At 38.7% G+C, this 23,559-nt stretch overlaps 1 protein-coding gene across 1 annotated transcript in view; it reads left to right on the top strand.

Moving 5' to 3' along the window:
- Positions 1–23,559, top strand: part of MRPS9 (mitochondrial ribosomal protein S9) — a 65,657-nt gene that overhangs the window by 34,827 nt on the left and 7,271 nt on the right. The window contains exons 5-9 of the mRNA XM_045445559.1: positions 9,484–9,563; positions 18,272–18,357; positions 19,419–19,494; positions 22,095–22,263; positions 23,255–23,363. Of these exons, the coding sequence (XP_045301515.1) occupies positions 9,484–9,563; positions 18,272–18,357; positions 19,419–19,494; positions 22,095–22,263; positions 23,255–23,363 (520 nt within the window). The remainder of the gene's footprint in view (positions 1–9,483; positions 9,564–18,271; positions 18,358–19,418; positions 19,495–22,094; positions 22,264–23,254; positions 23,364–23,559) is intronic.

Raw genomic sequence — 23,559 nt, 5'->3', positions numbered from 1 at the left:
AGACAGGCAAGTGATAAAAATATCAGAAAAAACAAAGATATATACCAGATTGGTGACAAGCTCAAGGAATAGCACCTAATACTAGATGAAATGGAATTCAAGGAGGTCGGGGAATGGTTCGATGAGACAAGAATGTTAATTTATATTGATAGGATCTAATATCCATTAAGTGGTTTTGACGACCATGAACCTTTTTGTACCAAGCATTTAGCATTGAAATGTTCATAGCAAAAGCTGTTAACTAAGGCTCTAAAGAATTTGAATAACACAGCATGATTTTATAGCTACACATACAAGTACAAAGAATACATTTTTCTGTATGGATGCTAATGGAATATTAATAGAATTATATAGGTCATAGAGAAAAATAACAAATTCCAAGAATTTATATAGATTAGGTTTTCTGACTTAAAATCAACAGGACCATAAAACTGTTGGTTTAAGGAGGAAATCCAAATTGAGATTACAGATTATTTAGAAATGTAGAACAATGAGAATGGTTTATAGCAAACCCAGTGGGATATGGGCAGGTGTTATACAGAGGCAAACATGTATTTGGCAGACATTAAGAAAGACTAGAAGTAAATGAACTAAGTATTCAGTTCAAGAATGTAGGAAAAGAACTCTATTGAATGAAGAAATTTGAAAGAAGAGGTAGGATAAATAAAACCAACTGGTTCTTTGAAAATTGATCAACTTCTGGCAAGTCTGGTCAAGGAGAAAGGAAAACATAAAAGGACAGTATTAAAATTTTTAAATAATATTCAGAGGGTATTATTAAAGTGTAAGATTGTTTTTGGGTGGCTTTATTCTAATTTGAAGAGTATCCTAATTAATAAAAATGACCAGTATTTATGGAAACATAGAGCAAGTCAGGGCCAGCTCTTAATGCTTTGTAGGTATGTCCTCCTAATCCTCACAACAGTCTTGTTAAGTAGATACCATCGTGTTCCTCATCTTACAGACGAAGGAATTGAAACACCAAGGACACACAGCTAGGAAGCGACTGAGGCAGGATGTGCACAGGCCCCAGCAGTCGTTGCTCCAAAACACTGCCGCACCCCACTGACTCTCACACAGGTAGTTTAAAGAAAAATATGATTCCCCAAATTGTCCTAATCAGGAGAATACTGGTTAGACTCAAAGCTAGAGAAGTCACAGGTAGTCAGAGAGGAGCAAAGCCCAGAGCTTCTGTCCGTGAGGTCTGTCATACCTTGGCTAAAGCTTGAACTTTTTAACATGTTGCAGAGCAGAAAAAAAGAACGAAAGCTTGCAGAGTCACTTTAAAGGCTCACACGATTATTAGATCTAGACATGAATCGCATAAATACCTGTAGTCTGTTCTCACTAAATAAAATGATAGCAAACCAAATAAAGCATTATATGAAAAATGTGCCAGAACCTTTTTATCCCCAGGAATATAAGGATGGCTTAATATTAGGAATTTATTAATGTGTTATTCGAGTCAGGGGAAAAAACATTTTCATAGATGAAAAAAAGGTAATTTAACAAAATTCAGTGTTTTGGGGTTTTTTTAACATTTATTTTGAGACAGAAGGAATGTGTGCATGCATGAGCTGGGGAGGGGCAGAGAGAGAGAGAGAGAGAGAGAGAGAGAGAGAGAGAGAATCCCAAGTAGGCTCCTTGCTGTCAGCACAGAGCCTGACCCGAGGCTTGATCTCACACACTGTGAGGTCGTGACCTGAACTGAAACCAAGAGTGGGATGCTTAACCGACTGAGCCACCCAGGCACCCCCAGCATTTATTTTTTGATGAAACTCTTAAACTGGAACTAAACAGAAACTTTCTCAGTTTGAGAAACAGAAACACATTAAATTAAAAAAAGCTATCATTGGATTCCTTTACCTTAAGTTCAGAAATAAGTATGTCTCCACTTGCCCCTGGTACTCGGTATTGTTTTGAAAGGCTTAAGCAGTAGGATTAAAAAAGGCACCGAAATTGGGAGTAAGTCAATTATTATTTATAGAGGTTAGGACTGCCCACTTAGAAAATACAAAACCACAAACTTAAAAACTACATTAGATTTACAGTAGAATATCAGTATTTAAATATCTGAATATTGGAAACATTCAAATTATCAATTGTTCTGATTTTTGAAAATGATACTCCATTACAAAAACATGCTGCAGTATCGGTGAAGGATGAAATGCTAAGCATGCAAAGATGATACGAGCATCCTGCCAGTTGATGACAAGGTGGTCAAAACCACACAAACCAGTATGGAATGGAGCGTAAGGATGATCTAATAAGTAACATGATGGTCTCATTGGTAACAAATAAATTGCGATTTTTTTTTTTCTCTGCCTGTATGTATTTTGGTGGACAGGAGCTGTTTTAAAAAGACCGAATTGCAACATTACAAATAAATTCATGTCTATGTGTACACATACAAAAATATGTGTCTGTGTGTATTCTATTTTTTAAAATATTTTTCTTCCGTATACTTCTTACTCATCTTTGTTCTAATCTTCCATCTATAATTAAATTATTAAAGGCTGCCCGTAACTCCTTTTGCTGAGGTTCCTTTGTCATCTCTTGATTGAAAGGAGTTCGTTTTCTAGTCGATTCTTCAAAGAGGGCTCATAGATACAAAAATTTTAGAGCTCTTATGTGTTTAAATTGTTTTCCTATAGCCTTGATACTTAAGGACAGCGAGGCTGGAGGGAAAAATCTTTGGTTCACGCTTTCTTTTCTTGAGTTTCTTGAAAGTGCTGCTCTGTTGTTGCTTTGCTTTGGCTGTTGTTCTTGAGAAGTCTCATATCAGTCTAGTTATCTTTCCTTAGGAGTCATTTAACCTCTTCCCCTGGTGGTCCTAGAGATGCCTTATCTTTGTTTAGTAACTTTATGAAAATATGTCATTGAATTGACTGGTAAAGGTTAGCTTACTGTGCTGCTGATGAGTTCTTTCAGTATGTAGATTCAGGTCCTTTACATCCAGAAAGTTTTATAGATGTTAGTTCTGTTCCATTTTTTCTTTCTGTCCTTTGGGTCTCCAATTATATAAATGTTATTCCTTCTTTGGTTGCTTCCCACATCAGTCGTGGTCTGTCTGTCTGACTCCTCTTCTTCCTTTGTCTCATTTTCATTTTCTTGATTGTTTTTCTACTTTTTCCCCCAATGTCCTTTATTATATTTTAATCTAATTCTTCTTTGAGTAACATATAAGTCAGTCTACATTTCTGATGATTTAAAAATTTTTTTTTATTTTTATTTATTTTTTGAGAGAGACAGAGACAGGATGTGAGTGGGTTAGGGGCAGAGAGAGAGAGGGAGACGCAGAATCCAAAGCAGGCTCCAGGCTCCGAGCTGTCAGCACAGAGCCTGACACAGGGCTTGAACTCACAAGCTGTGAGATCATGACCCAAGCCGAAGTCGGACACTCAACCGACTGAGCCACCCAGGTGCCCCTACATTTCTGATGATTTTAGCTTTTTCTTCTGTTTCTTCTCTGATTAAGGTGTTTCATTTCTTTTAGTTTTTTGTGCATTATGATCCCATGTTTCGAAGATTTGATTCAGGGTATGTTCCAGTAAACCCAAATGCTTGTTTGAGGATACTTAATTCAGTTTAGAGTGTTGCATTTCACGCTTTCCTTCTGTTTTGCCTTTGGTTTGGGTAACATTTTATTCTGTATACCCCTTACTCATCTTTGTTCTAATCTTACATCTATAATTAAATTATTAAAAGCTGCCCATAACTCCTTTTGCTACAGTTTCCTTTGTCATCTCTTGGTTGAATGGAGTTCATTTTCTAGTAGATTCTTCAAAGAGGGCTCATAGACACAAAATTTCTTGAGCTGAACATTTGGATTATTCTCATTTTCTGTTTTAACTTTGTAGCAGTCTTTAAAAAATAGATGGAAATAGGTGTCTGCATTTCTGTGGACAGAAGTGTCCTATTTCTTAATCCACTCAACGGAATTAAAAAAAAAATTGTATCCATAAGATGACAGAATTAGGTCAAGACTTAAAAAGTTCATTATGAATTAAGAGATTTAGATTCTAGAATAGAATTAAAGTGGCTAGTTGAAGGATAAACATACAACTATCAAATAATGGGTAAGATTATACCAGTAAGTCACAAGAAAAGCAAAGGAGAGAGATCAATAAACTATTTTAAAATTCAGAACTTCTGAATTGGAAAAAAGACACTATAAATTTAAAAAGCAACTAGAGTGCCTAGGTGGCTCAGTTAAGTGTCAGACTCTTGATTTGGGCTCAGGTCATGACCTTACGGTTTATTAGATCGAGCCCCACATCGGGTTCTGCCCTGACAGCATGGAGCCTGCTTGGGATTCTCTCTCTTCCTCTCTTTTTGCTCCTCCCCACCCCCTCAAAATAAATAAACTTAAAAGAAAAAAAAGCAAGCAACAAACTAGAGAAAAATTGAAACAAGACAGAGGTCTGTTATCTAGAATAAGTACTCTTAAAGTTAAAAAAAGCTTAAGAGAAAAATAGGCGACTCATTAATGAAAATACAAGCAACCAGTAAACATAGGAAACTATCAGATCAGAAACCATGCTCTATAAAACAATGAGAAGAAACCATTATCCCTTATCAGATTGGAAGCTGTAAGTATTACGTGTCGGCAAAAAACTAGAAACTAAATGTTCACCAATTTAGGATAGCTAACTAAACTGTCAGAGAATCCTACTGTGGAGTAATATGCTGATGATCGAGAGAGGTAGTTCTAGTTGTGTTAGTACAGATAAGACACACTGTTGGGTGAGAAAAGCAAGTGAAAATGCTGTAGTATTGTCTTAGTCCATTCAGGCTACCACATGCCAGGTGGCTTACAAATCACAGAAATTTATTTCTCCCAGTTCTAGAAGCTGGGAAATCCAAAATCTCACTCTAGTGAAGGCCTGCTTCCTGGTTCATAGACCACTGTCTTTCCCTATGTCCTCACATGGTGAAAGGACCAGGGATCTCTGGGGTTCTTTCTGTGAGGGCACTCCTCATTCTATTTATGAGGGCTTTGCCCTTACGACCTGATTACCTCCCAAAAGCCCCACACTGAAATACCAGCACATTGAGGATTAGGTTCCAACATGAATTTGGGGGGGCAGGGGAAGACAGTCTATAGCAAGTATGTAGGGTAAATACAGCTTAATATCACTCATGTTTTTAAAAAAAAAAAAACATGCAGACAGTTCTATTTCAGTAGGTGTGTGTATGTGTGTGTGTGTGTGTGTATACACACACACACACACACACACACACACACACACACATACATACATATACTGCGAGAGTCCAGAGCTGTAAACTTTAACCTTGCCTCTGGCAAGAGAATTCTAATATTTAATCTGTATGAGAGGAGTGAGTAAAAGAAATGTTCAGAGGGAAATTTATAGCATCGAATGCATATGTTAGAAAAGAAGATCTAAAATCACTTATCTAAGTTTCCATCTTAGGAAACTAGACAAAGAGCAAATTAAATCCAAAGTAAGTAAAGGAAAAAGAATGATAAAAATTGCAGCAGGAGTCATTGAAGTTGAACACAGGAAATCAGTGGAGAAAATCAACAAAAGCTGGTTCTTTGATCATAGATTGTATACATCCGTTTTATGTTATCGGTAAAATCGATGAGCCTCTAATCAGGCTAACTAGAAGAAAGGAGCGAGGATACAGATTACAAATACCACAACTGAAAGAGAGGATACCACTACAGATACCAGGACATTCAACGGATAATCAAAGAATACTATGAACAACTCCATACCTACAAACTGGATAACCTATGTGAAACGGACCGATTCCTTGAAAAATACAATCTGCCAAAACTTACTCCGGAAGTAGACACTTTGAATAGGCCTATGTCAGTTAAGAAAATTGAATCAGCAATTAATAACCTAGAAGGCCTTGGGTTTGGCCATGGCTTTTTATATACAACACCAAAGGATAAGCTGGATTCCATTAAAATTAAAATTGTCTGCTGTGAGAAAGACACTGTCAAGAGAGTGAAAAGCCACAAAGAGGTTGTAGAAAATATTTGGAAAAGACCTATCTGATAAAGGACAGTTACCTAAAATACACAGAGAACTCTTCAACTCAACAGTAATTTCTTACTGTTGATGACCCAATTTAAATACGAGCCTAAGTTCTTAGTGATACCACAGAAGATCTATGCGTGGCACATAAGCATATAAAAAGATGCCTTGCGTCAGCGAAACGCAAATTAAAGCAACCCTAAGATACCACTACACACCTTTTAGGATGGCCAAAACCCGGAACACTGACATTATCAAATTATGCCAAGGATGTTGAGCAGCAGGAGCTCTCGTTCTTCACTGGTAGAAATGCAAAAATGGGACAGCCACCCTGAAAGATATAGTTTGGCAGGTTCTTACAAAATTAAGCATCCTCTTCCCCTGTGATCCCAGCAGTTGTATTCTTTGGTATTTATCCAGAGGGCTTGAAAACTTAAGACCACACAAAAACCTGCATACAGATGTTTAAAGCAGCTTCATCTGTAATTGCCCAAACTCGGAAGTAACCGAGATGTCCTTTGGTATGTGTATGGATAATTAAACTGTGGTAGGTACAGACAACGGAATATTATTCAGCACTTTTGAAAAGAAAGGTGCTGTCAAGCCTTGAGGAGACTTAAATGCAAATTACTGAGTGAAAGAAGCCAGACTGAAAAGGCTACCTACTGTATGATTCTAAGTATAGGACATTCTGGAAAAGGCTGAACTATGGAGACCATGAAGAGGTCAGTGGTTGCCGGGAATTGAGGGGAGTATGTGGAGCACAGAGGATTTTTAGGGCATTGAAACTAGTCTATGATATTATACTGGTGGATCCAGATCCCACTGAGTATACAACACCAAGAATGAACCTAATGTAAACTATGGCCAGACAGAGTATGTTCACTTGTAACAAGGATACCACACTAGCGGGGGGGGGGGGGGGGGGGGGGGGGGATGTTTATAATGAAGGTGGCTATGCATAGGTGGGGGCAAAGATAGTATATGGGAAATCTCTACGTTCCTCTCACTGTTGCTGTGATATATTCTAAACCAAAAAGTCTACTAAGAAAATAGTTAATTTTTTAGAAAACATAGTTAAATGAGGGAGGGGGCAGTGTCCAGAACAACAAAAACTTAAAAACAGACACAAGTTAACAAAAACATGCAAGAGATTTATGTTGAAAATTATGCAGCTTCAAGATCATAATTGAAAATCTGAATAGCTGGGAAGAAAGACTTCATGTTCCTGTAAGGAAAGATTGCAAGGTTGCTTCTTTTCAAAGTATTAATTAGCGTAATTTTCATCAGAGTCCTGGTAAGACTTTTGGGGGAAACTCAGAAACTTTATTCGAAAGAGTAAATGTGCAAGAAGCAGCGAGAAGTGTTTAAAAAGAAATAAGAATGATGAAGGAAACTTACCCTACCAGCTATCAAAATGCAGCAAAGGCTTCTTTGAATCATGTGGGGTAGTGGTGCAGTATTCCGACAGACAGACCAGTGGACCAGATTAGAGGACTCAGCGTCAGCATGCTTGTCGATGTGAATTCTAAGACAGTTTTTCAATTTTAAGATCTTTGACAACGGGACTCATTTTACAATTAACGTAAGCTATGATGATCAGCTTTTTTTCCTTCTCTCTTTATAGAACATACAGGATAGGGCATCTTAAAATCTGGAACATCTTTAGATTGAATGAAATATCATGAAATCAAATATATATACATGCACGCACATACATACTCATGCACTTACACTCATGAAATGAGACCCAATTCAGAAACCCCTCCAAGTTTTACAGTAGAGTCGTATCTGCAGCCATGAGTTTTATCTTTCTAGGGCACATTCTGACTTGAATGCTTTAACGATACAGTGGAAACGGATTGCAGAGTAAAGTTCTAAATCTTGGAAGATATGCAGGATTTCATGAAGTCTATGAAAATGATGTGGGAGAAGTATTTAATTCATCCATAGCCATTGGCAAATAAGAATTTGGTTTTCTTTTTCAAGCTGAAATCCCTATCAAGACTTTCCTTCATAATTTATTAGAAATTTTGGTCTTCATTTTACGTATGTTCACTTAAAGTGGCCTATGTGTAATGTCAGCTATCCTCAGAAGACAAAAATATCCTACTTATTGTACAGGTGGTGTTTCAACAAAGCATAGTATCAGAAGAGTAATGGGATAATGACTCTTTGCTAGACAAAGTAATAACTTGGATTTCTGCCTCACGAACACAAATTTCATAGAGGTGAAATTTCTGCACATGAAAAAGATAAAAATTCCAGAAGAAAATATAGGAAAATAGTTTTTAGGAAGCCAAAGTCTTGAAGCATGCTCACTCAATAGGAGTGATGTTGTCCCTGAGGTGGCATAAAAGGGTGCATAGGAGGTGAGAAAAGTCTGAGCTGTTACAATGTTTATGGCCCTCCAGAGGGCCACCATGTACATCAACAAATATGCAGTGTATTTGTGGTATTGAAATTTCATGGAGACAGAGGCAGTTAGAGCGGGAAATGTCTAACAAGACTTCTTAGTAGAGGTGATAGTGAAAAACAGTCACGAAATGGTGCCATGGAGGAAGTGACTGTGTCACACGTGCTATGTTTCACACATGCTATATATACACATGCTATAGACACACACACATATATATACATTTTAAACTTACTGGTTATGAAAGACCTGTAAACCAAATTAAAAGGTGGGTGACAGATTGAGAGAAAAGAGTTTTCAACTTATGTAGTGGACAAAGGAGTGTACCTTTAACATATTGGGTGTTCCCACAAATGGTTAACCAAGAAACAACTCAGTAGAAATAAGGGCAAAGGACGTGGAGTTAGGTTTGGTTTATGTAGTGCAGTGACTCCATTCCTCAGTTTATTTGGTGTTTATTAGATGTGAATGACCATCTGTATTTCAAAAGGAATTACACATAACACCTTCAGGGGCCCCTTCTGTTTTAGACGTTTAAACTCTCAGAGGTATGTCACCACAGAGTTGAAACAAATAATGTGGCATGGAAAAATCCATTTAGTGTTTTCCTTTGTTAGAGTGTGCTTTTTCCTAATGTCCTGAATGTACGATGTCATTGACTTTATCCGTTTTCCTTTTAAGGAATATGGGGGCGTACTGTATTTACAGCCAAACTTAAATGTTTTTGTCCTAACAAGAAGATTTGGGCTATTTTATATGTGTTTATTTAAAACAAGTTCTAGAAATTCTCATGGTGAAATATATAGGAATATGTTACCAGATATAAACGTTGTTTTATGTTAATGAATATGGAATTTTAAATATCCTGAATATTTACATGTTAAACATGCTGAACTACATATTAAAGTACTATATATTAATGCTGTTTTGTTATTTTAAAAGTTAATCGGAATTATAGACCTGTCTTACCTTCAGTTAAATACAGCTCTTTGGGCTCTCTCCGTGAATATTTTTATTTTTGTTTATTTTTTTTTCCATCTGGCTTTTCATTAGCAATCCAGTGGGGAGAAGATGGCCGTCCATTTCATTTTCTCTTCTATACTGGCAAACAGTCGTATTATTCACTAATGCATGTAAGTATATTACATTTATGATTAATAATATGAACCGTAAGGTAAGTGACTAATTATATCAGAGATTAGTCAGCTTCAGAACTTACCTTGTATGTTTCATATTGAATTAAAACTAAGACGTCTAGAGGTAAGGCAGTGTGTTGAAAAGCTTTATATTTTATTAATTCATTTTTGCTAATGGTAAACATCACAGAATTTATATCAGGGCGGTTTGACCTTCAAAGGCTGTTACTTCCAAATTAAGATCATTTTAGGGGATAGGTGCTCAGCTCAGTAATAAGGCCCGCGCGTGCTTCGAAGGTAAAGGGCGAAGCAGGGAAGGGGACAAGTATATACTGCTGTCAGGGGCTGTAAGGCCTTTACCGTGGGAGAGAGTCCAATTGTTGTCTGTGCTTTTTGTTTATTCATACATAATTTTTGCTTTTCAGAAGCGAAGGCAGTGTAGGAATCTAGAATTTGTGACTCCACAAGACCTAAGAAATGATTTTATTACACTTTGACTTGCAACCGCATTTGAGTGTACTGGGACCCGCTTTTATTTTGTTTCAGAGCTAGAGGTGTCTGATGGCAGATTTGGGAAGTCCCTAGGGTACCACGAATGAAAGGCCTGGATGCTAATATCCAGTTTTCAACAGCAGAACCCGTTCACCGTAAGAACACGATGTCAAGTTTTATTTTCTTCATTATGTGATTTTTAAAAGTTGCGAAAACATTCACCGGGCTTCCCCCGTCCCCCGTCAGATTTCAGGTTGCTTGACTCCCAGGCACACATTCACTCTGCTGTTTCAGAACGCCCCGGTGTTTATTTGTGCTCCACAAACCCACAGGACAAAAATCCCCCCTTGTCAGGTACATTTATTTCTTGGGGAAAAAGAAAAAAAAAAGAAAACCTTCTTTTCGCTCTTTGTTGACCTTGGGCAAATGAGCTTCTTGCCCTGGCAGAAATGAAATGAATGATAAATGTAGAGGGTGTCTTTGCTGAGTAATGGAGCCGCGGCTGGCGCTCCGCCGAGCTCCTCCGCGCCGCCCGAGGCTGCCCGAGGACCCCTGCTGTTCATTTAAATAGGTATGTCAAATCTGCCTCCCAACGCCGCTGGTTTGATCTGTGGTAATATTTGTGAAGGTTCCATATGGACTTGAGCCCCCTGCAGTGCTAAGAAATAATGTACAACGCTTCATGGTGCAGACGCAAATTTTCTCTGAAAAGGGATGCGGTGCCGCGTTTTAGCTGTCGGAGGGGATGATGGAGCTGACGCGCTCGGCCTGTCAACTTGTTACACGGATGGGTTGCACGCAGCGAAGCTGTGGAAAATCTGTGCCTTTTAACTTTTCTACTTAATCACGGTTGTAGCATTGCCTTTAGACTGTATGCTACATTAATTCTCTTCCTGCCTTCTGCCTTTCATCCCAAGTTTCACGGAAAAAAGTAAAGCATGCAGGTCTTGTAGAGGAGCCTTATCAAACAGCTGTCATCTGACAAGCCATTTGCATTTGTTTGGGCTGAAACTGAGCGACCCAAGGGCAAGATATTTTGTTGCATTCCATCATAATGAAGAAATTACACATTGCAAAAGAGGCCCAACTTTTATTTTGGCTGCCGTGTGTGTTTTGGAAAGGTACCGCTCCAGAAACCGGTCGGTTTCTCCGTAGATGAAACACTACCATAGTCTGACTCAAAGGTCGAATTACATTAATAAACGTGTTTTTTTGGTTGTTTTTTTTTTTGGTTGTTTTTTTCTTTTTGAGTAATACAGTTTGTGTCGCAGAGAGCAGAGTTCTTTGGGCTTTTCTGTGTCAGTTAAATTCAGTAGTTTCGGTCTGGTTTATTTCGTCGGGGGTTTTGACTCCCCTCGCAGCGTGGGGCTTCGCTTACACCCGCGAATCACAGATCTTCGGGCTTAACTTGAGCGTTTAGTTCAGATAATTAGTAAAACCTTGTATCTCCCAAACTTTCTCGAATGGAATTTTAAGGTGAACTTCTGTAAGGAAGAAAGGATAAATGCTTTCCTAAACATACGCCAGTCACTTCAGCGTCATGTGTGGCCAGTTTTATTATGAATTCACAACTGCAGTCCTACCAGCCTCGTTTTCCAGATCATGCCAGATACCCTTTGTTGCTTCGAAACAGTACGTGACTGAATGAATACTCACTGACTGGCCACTTTACAGAAGTGGTTCTGTGGGGGAAGGCCGCACTGGGTATAAAGTAAAAGGTTCCAACTTGAAGCCGCTTCGTGTGTTTGCCGGCTCCTTTGTTCTGCCTTCTCTTGGAGGGGGGTGGATGGTGTTCCATTCTGTGGGAGAGCGAGCCCCGTGCTGCTGTCCCACGCAGCAAGGACTTGGCCCCCAGAGACCGAGGCAGGCACTAAACACTTGGAAATGTATCGTCGTTGTTACCGTGTCCCTTTGGTGTAATTTCTTACCACGTGACCAGGTAAAAAAGACCCTGAGCCAGTCTCGGTTTTCATCCTTGGCCAACTGTAATTGTGTGAGGCATGGCAGTCAAAACAAAGCAGAAACAGAACTCAAAAAAACCCCCCACAGATCTAGATCCTGTATGCAGTTCTGCCAGGAGACCTTTCTGACATCAGTTAACCTTTTTATCGTCTGTAATAATGCCGGTTCCTCTTTTGAGTATTTGGTCGCCGTTTGTATGTGTATGGAGCTTATCTATTACCTGACAGTGGCTAATACGAGAGAGTCCTGGTGTGGCTTACGGTGAGGGAGAACATATAATGCTTTAGTGAACACTGTCTCCCACTGGCCTATCATTAGTCCATCCGGGCTTTGTGGAGAAGCGGGAGGATTTTGAGGGAAGATGAGGACGAGAAGAAAGCAATTTATTGTTCCCAGAAGTGAAGCATGATAGGAAAGCGTAAAGTGGAGGAAACGTGCCGATCCGTGGCAGTCTCAGCTTCGTAGATGTGTTTTACGTTCTAAAGGATGTTACCCCCTTCGTTGGAACTCCCTTTTTCTTACGGAGACAATATATGTCCTCAGGTTCCTGGGGAAGTCAATAAAAAAAAACAACACTTCCTTTACCCAGTAGTGAATAAGGTGTACCTATGTAATGTAAAAAGTATAGAACAGTACAAACAGGTCATGTCTTAAGCAGTAAAAAGTGGTTTAAGGAAGAAGAAATAAGACACTCAGGGAGTTTCTCCAAGGATGGTTGAGTACTGAAAAGGGAGCTCCACGCTTGCTTGGCACTGGCTCATCTGTCTTTTTTCACCCAAAATGGATGGCTTTCCATTTCCTTAATAGCCATGTGACGAGTAGCACTTGTATACTTTTCAGACGTGATTTAGAGTTTCAGTTTTAGGGTTTCAGCCGCGGCAGGAGGAAGCAAAGGGAGAATGAGAGAACTTTCCTGAAACAGCCAAGCCCAAGTGTAAAGGAAAGGGAAGAGTTTTTAAAGAGAATACACGTGTTTGTGCAGAAAAGAAAATGCTGTACCGTGGACCGACTGAGCTGGGAGTAGCTGAGGGCTAGATGAGGAGGACCGTGTGTACATAGTTAAGGGACGGGCCGGAAGAGCGGTCTGCCTTTGGGTCGGCCAGTCTGCCGGGGCTACGTACCCCTTGTCCACAGCAGCCGGAGCCTGGCCAGGCCGACCGTGCTGGTGGCAAAGAAGGCTGGACCCATGAGCAAGACAACTGCACCTGCAGCCTGGACAGTCATGGTCGAGTTTGGGCAGGGCCTTTAATTGTAGGGAAATGTGAATTCCGGGTCACTCGTTAATGCAGACACACACTTTTGAAAAATTTTAAGTTCGCTCACTAAAAGTGAGTTGAAAACTGTTTCAATTTCATTACGGGAGGTGATTATTTGACTCTGAAGTGGGAACCCTCTGTAAAAGATGATTCGTTAAGTCCAGGCGTGTCTACTGCAGCCTTTCCCAAAGTGGTTGCTGAGAAACACAAGTTATCAACTATTCGTCATGAGAAAGGTTCTGAAACTGAGTGAGTTTGGCAGTGCTGCGTATTGCACCCTGGGGAGCTCTAACAAGGAGCTACGCGACAGCACGATAAAGTCCTTCGGTAAAGAAACCTGTTGCAGTGACCCACTGCTGCTCAAACAATGGGTCACGGAACCCTTCCTACCCACAACACCTGTTAACGCCCCATGAGACCAGTACTTGGGAAAGGTGGCACTGATGTTGCAAACAGGTGTCAGATACATTAGGCATTTGCTGAACTTTGACAGGAGCCCCCTCACCCCGATTTTTAAGATACGATTGTGCATCTCTAAAAACGGCTCTGGGAATTGCGCATCTTATAGAAACCTCATGTTCAGGACTAGTTTGCAGTAAACAATGGATGATTTTCAAAGTATTTCTATAAATTGAAGGAATTACATGGCCACATAGGGAATTTGTACCCAAAAAAGTATGAAACTAAGGAATAAGTAGATCATTATGTATTTAAACTATTCTGCTGAAGTGAAAAAAAAACAAAAGGTTAAAATTTGAAAGAAAACCAAGTAATTCTAATCCTGATAACTTATGCATAAATGGGATTCATTTGCCTTTTGAAGGAAGGCTGACTTATTTAGAAATTCTCTGGTTTATTTTAAATGACTTCAGTAACCTTCTGTGTTCATAAAGCGCGAGAACGGCAGCCCCAGAAGCATGCGGCTTCATTATGTGAAGATTCCAGACTCCCAAGAAGCCAAAGTCCTGGGGACTTAGTATGACAAAATTCTCACGTCGTTTACATCTTCTTTGTAACCCTGTGGTGAATATTGAAAATTTTTGATATAGTGTCCTTATCTTTAAAAATGGAGTTAAAATAGTGATCCTTCTCACAGTGAGGTATTATGAAAGAACTCCTTTAAAACTATGCCAAGTGCTGATTTTTAAAAAGCTCCGGATTGGTGCTGACATTATCTCTGCATGCTCTTTTAAGACTCTGTAGCTCTATTGTGTTAACAGAGTGATAGCAAGGGTCTAGGGTAGTATGTCACCTGGAATATTAGGTAAATAGCAGTAACTGTGACAAATGAATTATATATTATGTTTGTTTCATTTCATTTTGTATATGCCAGTAGCCAAAAAATTGAGAAGATTGCTAGTTAGGGAATTGAATTCTCTGTGGGTTTTTTTTTAAACAACATATTTTAAGTCGGTTACTTTTCTGTTATTTAACTAGTATCTAAGACGGTAATTACTATTAGTTTATTATTGTATGTTTTGGGTATCAAAATACAGTTGACTTCCTATACCACCCCCACAAGAAATTTTTATTTGTTTACCTTGCCTAAAATTGGAATTTCTACATGATTAATACACCCAAAACAGATTTTAGAAGGATACTAAAAATCATATTGCTTATGCTCGGGGAGGGCTTGGTTTAAGTATCCTTTTTCTGCAACCTGAGCATCTGGTATTTTCAAATTAGGCACTTTCTAAATTTGACTCATACATTATGGAAATCTGATGACACGAGGGGTGGATAGGCTTGCTTTGATTTTATGAAATATTAATCATAGCTGTGATTAATGATTCAGCATTTCACATCTGGGTTATTCCTGTCATATTTGAAAATTATACTATTAAATACAGTATATAAACTTAGTGTAGGTGGGGTCACTCTGATTCTCTAGTGTCCTTTAAAAATTAAGTGGAAACTTAACAATATACCAGAAGCTACCAGTGATAATCTGTGATGTTGACAGTTCCTGGCATATTTTATACCCTCAAGGATTTTTAGATACACGTTAGTACACATCTCTTCAGGGAGTTGAAGCTATACAATCTACTTTCCAGAGAGCTGTTGTCTCTAACTAACCAAGTAGAATCTCAAGAGCGGCTTTATTATATAGAGAAGAGAAAGAATAAATAGAAATGGTACACCGGTAAAACTGTTTCAATTGTTAGACTCTTGAATGCCACACCTCCCCCCCCCCCCGGCCCCCCGCTGTCACTTCTTGACCGTTACTACAGGTCAAGCACTGTGCTAAGTACTTGACATGTGTTTTCCTGTTTGAAGAAGTATATGGGGTGGTGTAATGAGAATCGTGTAAATCGATGGGTTACAACCACCAAAGTGTAAGTATCTGCCCTAAATGAATAGAATGTACCGTGTTTGAAATTTGGCATGTACTTTTCATGGGTGTTTTTTTCATATTACACACTTTTTTTTCTGATTATTTCACTTGGACTATTTAACACATTATTATGGAGCTAAATATAACCCTGGAAGGTAATAATAGTATAGTGAAAAAAAATGGGAAGAAGAGTATGGGCCTAAAAATTGGCCCAGAGTCACTGGAAAATGGTGGTGACTTTAGCAGCCTACACACTGACTTGAAATTTGACTATGAGGCAGGCTTAATATTATTATTATTATTATTATTATTATTATTATTATTGCCTTAGTTATTACAGAAAATAACAAAAGAGCCTTACAAGCAGGGGAGGGCATCGTTATTACTATTGTTGGTGTTCTCTTGGACAATTTTTTTAGCTGTGTTTGAAAGATACAACGTGTCTGACTTACGTATTCTCAGAATCTCCAGACTCTGGAGCAGACCAGAGAGACTGGCGCCATCCCTTTCCCAGACGCCGAGGTGCGGCAGCGTGGCTGATGTCCTGCCTGCTGACGGGTTCGTGCCAGGTGCACGGTGAGGTGCTCTCGGCACCGTGTCTGTTCTGCTTCGTACAAGTGGGGCAGGATTCGTTTTGTAGGTTGTTGTTTCTTCTTTTGGTTTACCTGTTCCTTTATTTGACCTGTTCAGAGCACTTGAGAATTACTTTCTAGAAACAGTTGCACAGAAATGATTCTGATATGGTCGCATCCAGCTGGGGTCACAACCCAGTATCTTAGCCTTTTGAAGTGAGTTAAAAGCACCCGCAGCACAAACAGTCAAATGAGGCTTCGCCATAATTCTTGCGAGAGAAGTGGTAAACTTTTAAGTTGAGTAGCAGGCACACATGCTACACGTGGGTGGTTCACATTTGCTTTTGCTTTCTTTGGGGTAGACCGCTGTAGTTGTGCCGCTACAGGTGATACGTTTGTACTTCAGATGTAGTTGTAGACATTGTTACACTTAATGTGCACACTAGAGTGCGATTAACTGATTTTGTCCCTTCGCTGTATTGTGTTGAACTAGACTCTTGGTACTTCTAGCGTTCACATCCAAACTGCAGTGTATATCACTTGGGCTCATCATTAAAACAGGTCGCTGGGCGCCCCCTCAGACGTTCCTCATCTGAAAGTACGGGCTGGGACCTGAGAGGTTGTATTTCTAACCAGTGCTAGGCTTGTGTGCTGCTGCGTCTTCCCTGGGAATTTACCTTTGAATTACTGACCCAGCGATGGTTTCACTCTGTTTGAGATACTCGCATACACTGTTAATGTACACACCGGTACATACACAGACCAGGGCAAAGGGACACGTACCCTTTTCCTAGAACAGACTCTGTCAACAACCTTGTGATTGTGTGTGTGTGTGTGTGTGTGTGTGTGTGTAAGAAGTCGCATCTCACAAATTTGGAATTCTCAAGACTGAGATATGAATGGACATATCCATTGGTAATAAGCTGTGTCTTCATTACCTGACATTAGCTAATGATATTGGAAGGGGTCATTCCCAGCAAGAAAATAAAAGTCATGTCCCCTCCATCTCATGCTTTGAAAATGTCTACTTATTGGGTATCCGTATGGTAGATGATGGTAAATTATAAATGCATGGGGGCGCCTGGGTGCTTCAGTTGGGTAAGCGTCTGACTTTGGCTCAGGTCATGATCGCGTGGTTCAGGAGTTCGAGCCCCGTGTCAGGCTCTGTGCTGGTGGTTCGGAGCCTGGAACCTGCCTCAGATTCTGTGTCTCCCTCTCTCTCTGCCCTTCCCCCGCTCATACTCTGTCTCTCAAAAATAAGTAAAACATTTAAAAAAAACTTTTAAAAATTATAAATGAGTACACACATAGTGGATGTGAGTCCTCAGGTAAATTTGCTCAGTCAAAAAAACTGGGAGACAATTTGTGTGATTCTGCTTTTGTCAACTCATTTCTTGGAAAATGTATTTTCTAGATAATCTTCATTGCCAGATTATTGCTTTTTACAAGTTCTAACAAAATGGCAGTTTTCCCCGTTTGCATTATAATTTAACAAGTGACATAATACTCAGTCTTTGTTAGAAAGTAAATTAATGGAAAGAAATCAAATAATGAAAAATAAACGTAGTAGCAAACTTTTTAAGATACAGACTAACATGGTGAGGACTTAAATATTATATAAATATTGAATATTAGGTAAGTAGTTCAGCTACAAATGCCATAACTTTTATTGGTTAATTCCCTAAGTTTAAAGTGCATATTGCTATATAAATTATGATTTTTTTTTAAAGGAAAATTTTTGGTCCTACTCGTGGAACTTAAAGGAAGATAGTTCATAGCTTTGTTTTGTTTTTACCAACTTCACTGGAATTTTTTTATATAGAGTTCTTTACAGAGTAAATTTCTTATAGGGTTATTTAAAAATCAGTTAAAGTATGGCACTGCGTGTGATACAGAATTCTCATTGAAATTACTGTCCTTTAGTTTGAATGAGAAATAGTATAATTAAAAAGCACTTTCAGTATTATTTGCTGTGCAGCTAGATTATATGAGGTCACTTCTGAAATGAAGGCTGCTCACAGGGAAGGTAGGAAGTAGAAATAATGTACTGTATCTCTTATTTTAGTGTGTATATTTTATTTGCCACAGGAAGCATATGGAAAGCTACTAGATGTAGAAAAACGTCAGAATCAGTTGCAAGCCAAAGGTCTATTTTCAGAAAAAACTAAAACCAAGTAAGTTCTTCTCTTGCATTAAAACATATGAAAAATTTGGGGCTCCTGGGTGGCTCAGTCAGTCAAGCGTCTGACTTCGGCTCAGGTCATGATCTCACAGTTCCTGGGTTCGAGCCCCACATTGGTCTCTGTGCTGACAGCTCAGAGCCTGGAGCCTGCTTCAGATTCTGTGTCTCCCTCTCTCTCTGCCCCTCCCCCGCTCATACTTTCTCCCTCTCTTCAAAATAAATAAACATTAAAAAAAAAAATAACATGAAAAATTTGAATGAAGAACATGACACTTGTCATTGGTGTTTTTAGGCATATTTAAAGGCTAGGAATTTGTTTGCTATTTCAGCATTAATCATTCAAGTTAGGAGTCAGAATAATAGGTGAGTTTTTTGTTTGGGGGGAAGCTGATATTAAAGTTAAATCTGCATTCCAGATTTATGTATTAAATGACACTTAATTTCTATATTTGAAGATGATGTCCTTAGAATTTTTGTTTATATAGCTGCCTATTCACTGAAATACCAAAAACAAAGATTTGGACTTCCATGTGGCAGTGGAATCAGATTAGATCTACAGTGAAAGACTGTGATGGATTAGATCTGTCAACCTGGTTATTTTGGCCTATTCACTTAACTTTTTCTTAGGCAGAAGACAAGTGGTTTGAGCATCCCTTGTTTAAGTCGTAAATCCTTCCCCTGGCTCTTTGGGCTTAATACTACTTTAGTCCATTGACAGGCTAACTTTGTGTCCATAACTTCTCTTTTGAAGTGAATTATGAAAAGTAAGCACCATTTAAATTTTTAAGAACCTGGTACCTTTTCGTATCACATGAGTTCCACAGTGGCATGTTTAAATCCTCAAACAAAACATTTGCTAGACTGCGTATCTTTTCTAAAGTAGAATAAGGGCATGAGCTAATACTTCTCAAAAATAGTTTACTTGGGTTTTAAGGCTTTAGAATACAAAAATTTGTTTTCTAATCAAGAATCGCTACTACATGTGTGATCTTTTGTGATACAACTCTAATTGCATGGTTAATTTAAAAGAGAATATATGTGATATTTTAACAGAGACCTGATTGGCAGCAGATGGCTGATTAAGGAGGAACTAGAAGAAATGTTAGTGGAAAAACTGTCAGATCAAGATGTGAGTAATTAATCTTTTAAATTTAAGGGGACCTGTGTCATAAGAATGCAGACAATTGCTGTATTTAGGATCGTCATAGTAATGTTTCTCAGACGCAGGTGTTCCTAAGACAGTTTTCCTTTCTAGAACATATTTACAGCTGATTTCTGCCACAGGGCCTTACTGTGGTCAGGAAAGTGACATGCCTGGTGTCTAGATCCTTGTGTGTAAGTGCCTTTGTGCGCTCGGCCAGTTGTTCTAGGGGACTGTGGCAGATGTCAGTTTTCACTTTCTCCGGTAGAGCAGATAGCTGATTGTATAAGCTAATGGTAAGTAGAAGGAATCCTCAGAGGTTAAGTCAGAAAAGAACGGAGCACACGGTTGGTTACTTTCATGCAGTTTGCTGCTCCCCGGCTGACCCGCGTGCAGGATCTGTAAGGACAGTAGTTTTCATCTTGGAATCTGTAACACCACCTGCATCAGTCATTTGAAATGCTGGCTAGAAAATGCGGTTTCCCAAGATTCAGACCTACCTCAGAATTTCTAGGGGTGTCCTCCTGGAATTCCTATTTTTAACAGCTCCCTGGGGAGTATTCTACCCTATAAAGTTTGTGCTCCCGCATTAGGTTTTAATTGGAGTCTTTTGCTAAATGTTCTAATACATGCCAATGTTATCAGAGGAAATTTGATGTTTTACATATGTGGGTGTTCCAAATTTAGATTATTCTAGAAGATTTGAATGTAAATTTCACAGATTGTTCCAAGAAGGGTTTTTTTTCTTCCATGGCACTGGCTAACATTGTTAGTACCTTGCCACCCGTGTTGATTTTAAGTCATGTACTTAAATTGCTCTTTTTCTCATTTAACATATTGAAGAAATTAATGATTTGGAAACGTTGCAATTTGCTTAACAAGGTGTCAGGCATTTGGTGAGCGGTGGATCTGGAGTTAATTTCTAATATCCAAACTGCCAAGTCGGTATTGCTGCATGGATCTAACTGAAAAATCTCTCTTTGCTTCTTCATTGAACGTGTCATTTCATTGTGTCCTCTGTTTTCTGGCTGCTTTGATCTTTATACTACAAGTTTGGGGTTGTTAGTTTTTTGTTTGTTTTCTCCCATTTTGAAGACATCCCAAGGACTTCATTACAGGTATGCAACAGGAAAGACAAAACAAATAGATACATTTTATATACATGTGTGTGTGTGTATATATATGTGTATATATATATATATATATACACACATATATATATATACATATATATATGTATATATACATATGTATATGTATATATATATGTGTGTGTGTATATATATATATATATATATATATATATATATATATATATATATATTATGTGTATATCACATGCATAGATAGTATATGTAGTGCATACGATAGTCTTCTATACTTTTAGGGTCCAGGGTAGCAATAGAAATCCTGAAACGGATGGCTGGTATCCAGATGAGGGAGGCAGGGACTTCTTAAACCTTCACCCTGGTCCCGGAGAAAGGCCATGCTGTACTTGTAGGTACTTCTTTGTACGTTCACAGTCAGTGTGTGGTGGGATTGAGAGAAGCGCTGAGAACCAAGGACGCGGTCCTGTAAATGGAGTGCGAGAACGGAGCTTTGTCAGGCCGGGTACCACAGGTGGCAAAGTATGTCACCCTTACTCAGAAAAACTCCCTTCTCTTGTGCGGTAACAGCACAGGAAGCAGTCATTGGAGCCATCTGTTTAATCTTACTGGTGAGATTTCTCCACATTTCAAATTATTAATGGCGGATGTTCACAATGAAGTCAGAGGTGACAGAGGAGTGTGATTTTTAGGGCTGACAAAAACGTACATAAGGTTATCAAAAATTGAGTCTCACACTGCACATTAACTAAGGATCTCCAGTGTTAGTTGTCTCCTTCTGCGTAAACACTTTAGAGTGATTACTGTGGCTTCTAATTTTAAGGGGTTAATACCAAGTTGTTTACTTTCTAATCACATGTTCAAGAACTATTAAAAAAAACGCACAGAGTAGCAGGGATAATTTATTTCAAGAGGTTGCCCTTTAAGTCAAGTATCTCTTGAATTTTTAAATAGCTTGATTGTTCGGTTTTAAAGGAAATCATAAACATTAAAGTAACACAGCTTGAACAGCTAAAGATATATTTGCCAAATATATTATGAAATATAATTTAAGAGGTACATTTTCTCAAAATCAAACTCTTCCCATTTTACGATACATAACTTACTGGAAATTATTTTGGAACCTCCTCTTGATCCAGTTAATAAAAGAGTAGAAATTACACTTGAAGATCATCTAAATATGTTTTTAAACGAATTTAAGTCTCCATTTCATGTAATTAGAATACAGAGAAATGGACTTTTCTTTGCATGGTAAGTGTCTTTTGTTTCTTAAGAGAAAAGCCTGGGCACGGCGGGTACGCAGGGAAAGCGTTGCATCTGCACGCTGTTTAAAAGCAGCATGTGAAGGTGCACGGGTGTCATCCTGTCAAAATTCATCAAGAAAAGCAACATCGGAAAGATCAAGTATACAAAAATAGAAAAAACTTAGCAAATGCAATTACACTTGCATCTTCTAATGAATTTTTATTTTATTGTCTGCAGTATGCACAGTTCATTCGGCTGCTAGAAAGGTTATTGACAGTGGAGTGCAGTGCCGGAGAAGAAGAGTTTGTGCAGAGGTTTCGCAGGAGTGTAACTGTTCAATCAAGAAAACAGCTGATTGAACCCTTGCAGTATGACGGGCAAGGAATGGCCTTCAGCACAAGCGAAGGTAATGACACTCTGGGGAGAGAAAATAAATTTCTTGAAAACGGAGAAACTATAGTTATTTTTATTTGCTCTTGCTCCCTGGTATTCATTTGGTTCATTTGGGGGTTTTTTTCTTTGTGTTTTTTTGTTTTGTTTTGTTTTGTTTTGTTTTTCACTGATGCCACATTGGATTTTCTGATTTTCAAGGCTCTACTGAAGTTTTGAAAGTCTGAACCGTTTAAGGCCCCAAGAAAAAATGTGGATGTTTGCCTACACGATCACGTTAACAATTTATTTTCGCAGATCTATGTTAAATCTTTTTATTTTCACCTTTTCAACTGCCAGAAAGAAAAAGTGTTCCTAATAAAGGTTTCCTGTGTAAAATGAAAATGCTCGGGAAATCTGCTTGTCAGATACCGAATCCGTGAAATGTGGTCCTCGCCTCCCTTCTTCCTTGTGGCCAGGCGGACGTTCATTTTGCTGCTGCTTTTAAGGACCGACCCTGTTACATGATAGACCTGCAGTTCTTCAAAATTGAAGAAACCGAGTGATTTCAAAGAAATGGGACCTTTCCTGAGGAATCCTTTCATTTCTACCGATGATATTTTTTCATACCCCTCATATATTTGTAAAAGCTGTCGGATTAAATACGCTCTGATGGATTGTAAACGACAAACACTGTAAATTGGTCGTTTTTCTCAAGTATCATAAATACATAGGAATTATCTCACTGCTTATTGAAACTGATTGAAAATCATTGTGGTATTCCTAAAATGCAATTGAGGAACAAAACTACCCCATAATAAGCTTTACTACATGGATTATGGTGTAGTCACCTGTTTTGTTTTTGTTTGACTTACAGTAGTTCTAGAACTTCCCTACGCCCCCTGTATATATTGTCATTCTGGGGTGTGGGGAGGGGGGATCTAATGTTGTTTTATCGGTCTCAAAGCATTGGCCTAACGGCCAATATCTTAAAAGACTTTCCCTGGTAGAAATTTTATATTTTAAAGGTAAAAGAAAGAGTGCAAAAGCAGAAGCCGTTGTTTATGAGCATGGAAGTGGAAGAATAAAAGTAAATGGAATCGATTATCTGCTTTACTTTCCAGTGACACAAGACAGGTTAGTTTCTGCTTTTGCGTTTGCTTTTCGTCTTTATTCTTTATATTAAGGGGGCTTCCGATTTTCCGATTATGTATGTCTGAATGATGGTTTCTCTTTACCAGTGTAATTAATTTATCAAACTAGCTAGAGGGAAGCTACCACTATTCTTTATGTAGCTTTTCAGGTTTTGGAAAAGCATCTCTAGAATTCCTCA

This window comes from Leopardus geoffroyi, chromosome A3, assembly GCF_018350155.1.
Source record: "Leopardus geoffroyi isolate Oge1 chromosome A3, O.geoffroyi_Oge1_pat1.0, whole genome shotgun sequence".
NCBI lineage: Eukaryota > Metazoa > Chordata > Mammalia > Carnivora > Felidae > Leopardus > Leopardus geoffroyi.
Note: the sequence above shows the minus strand (reverse complement) of the source record. Positions and strands in the feature narration are given on the sequence as shown.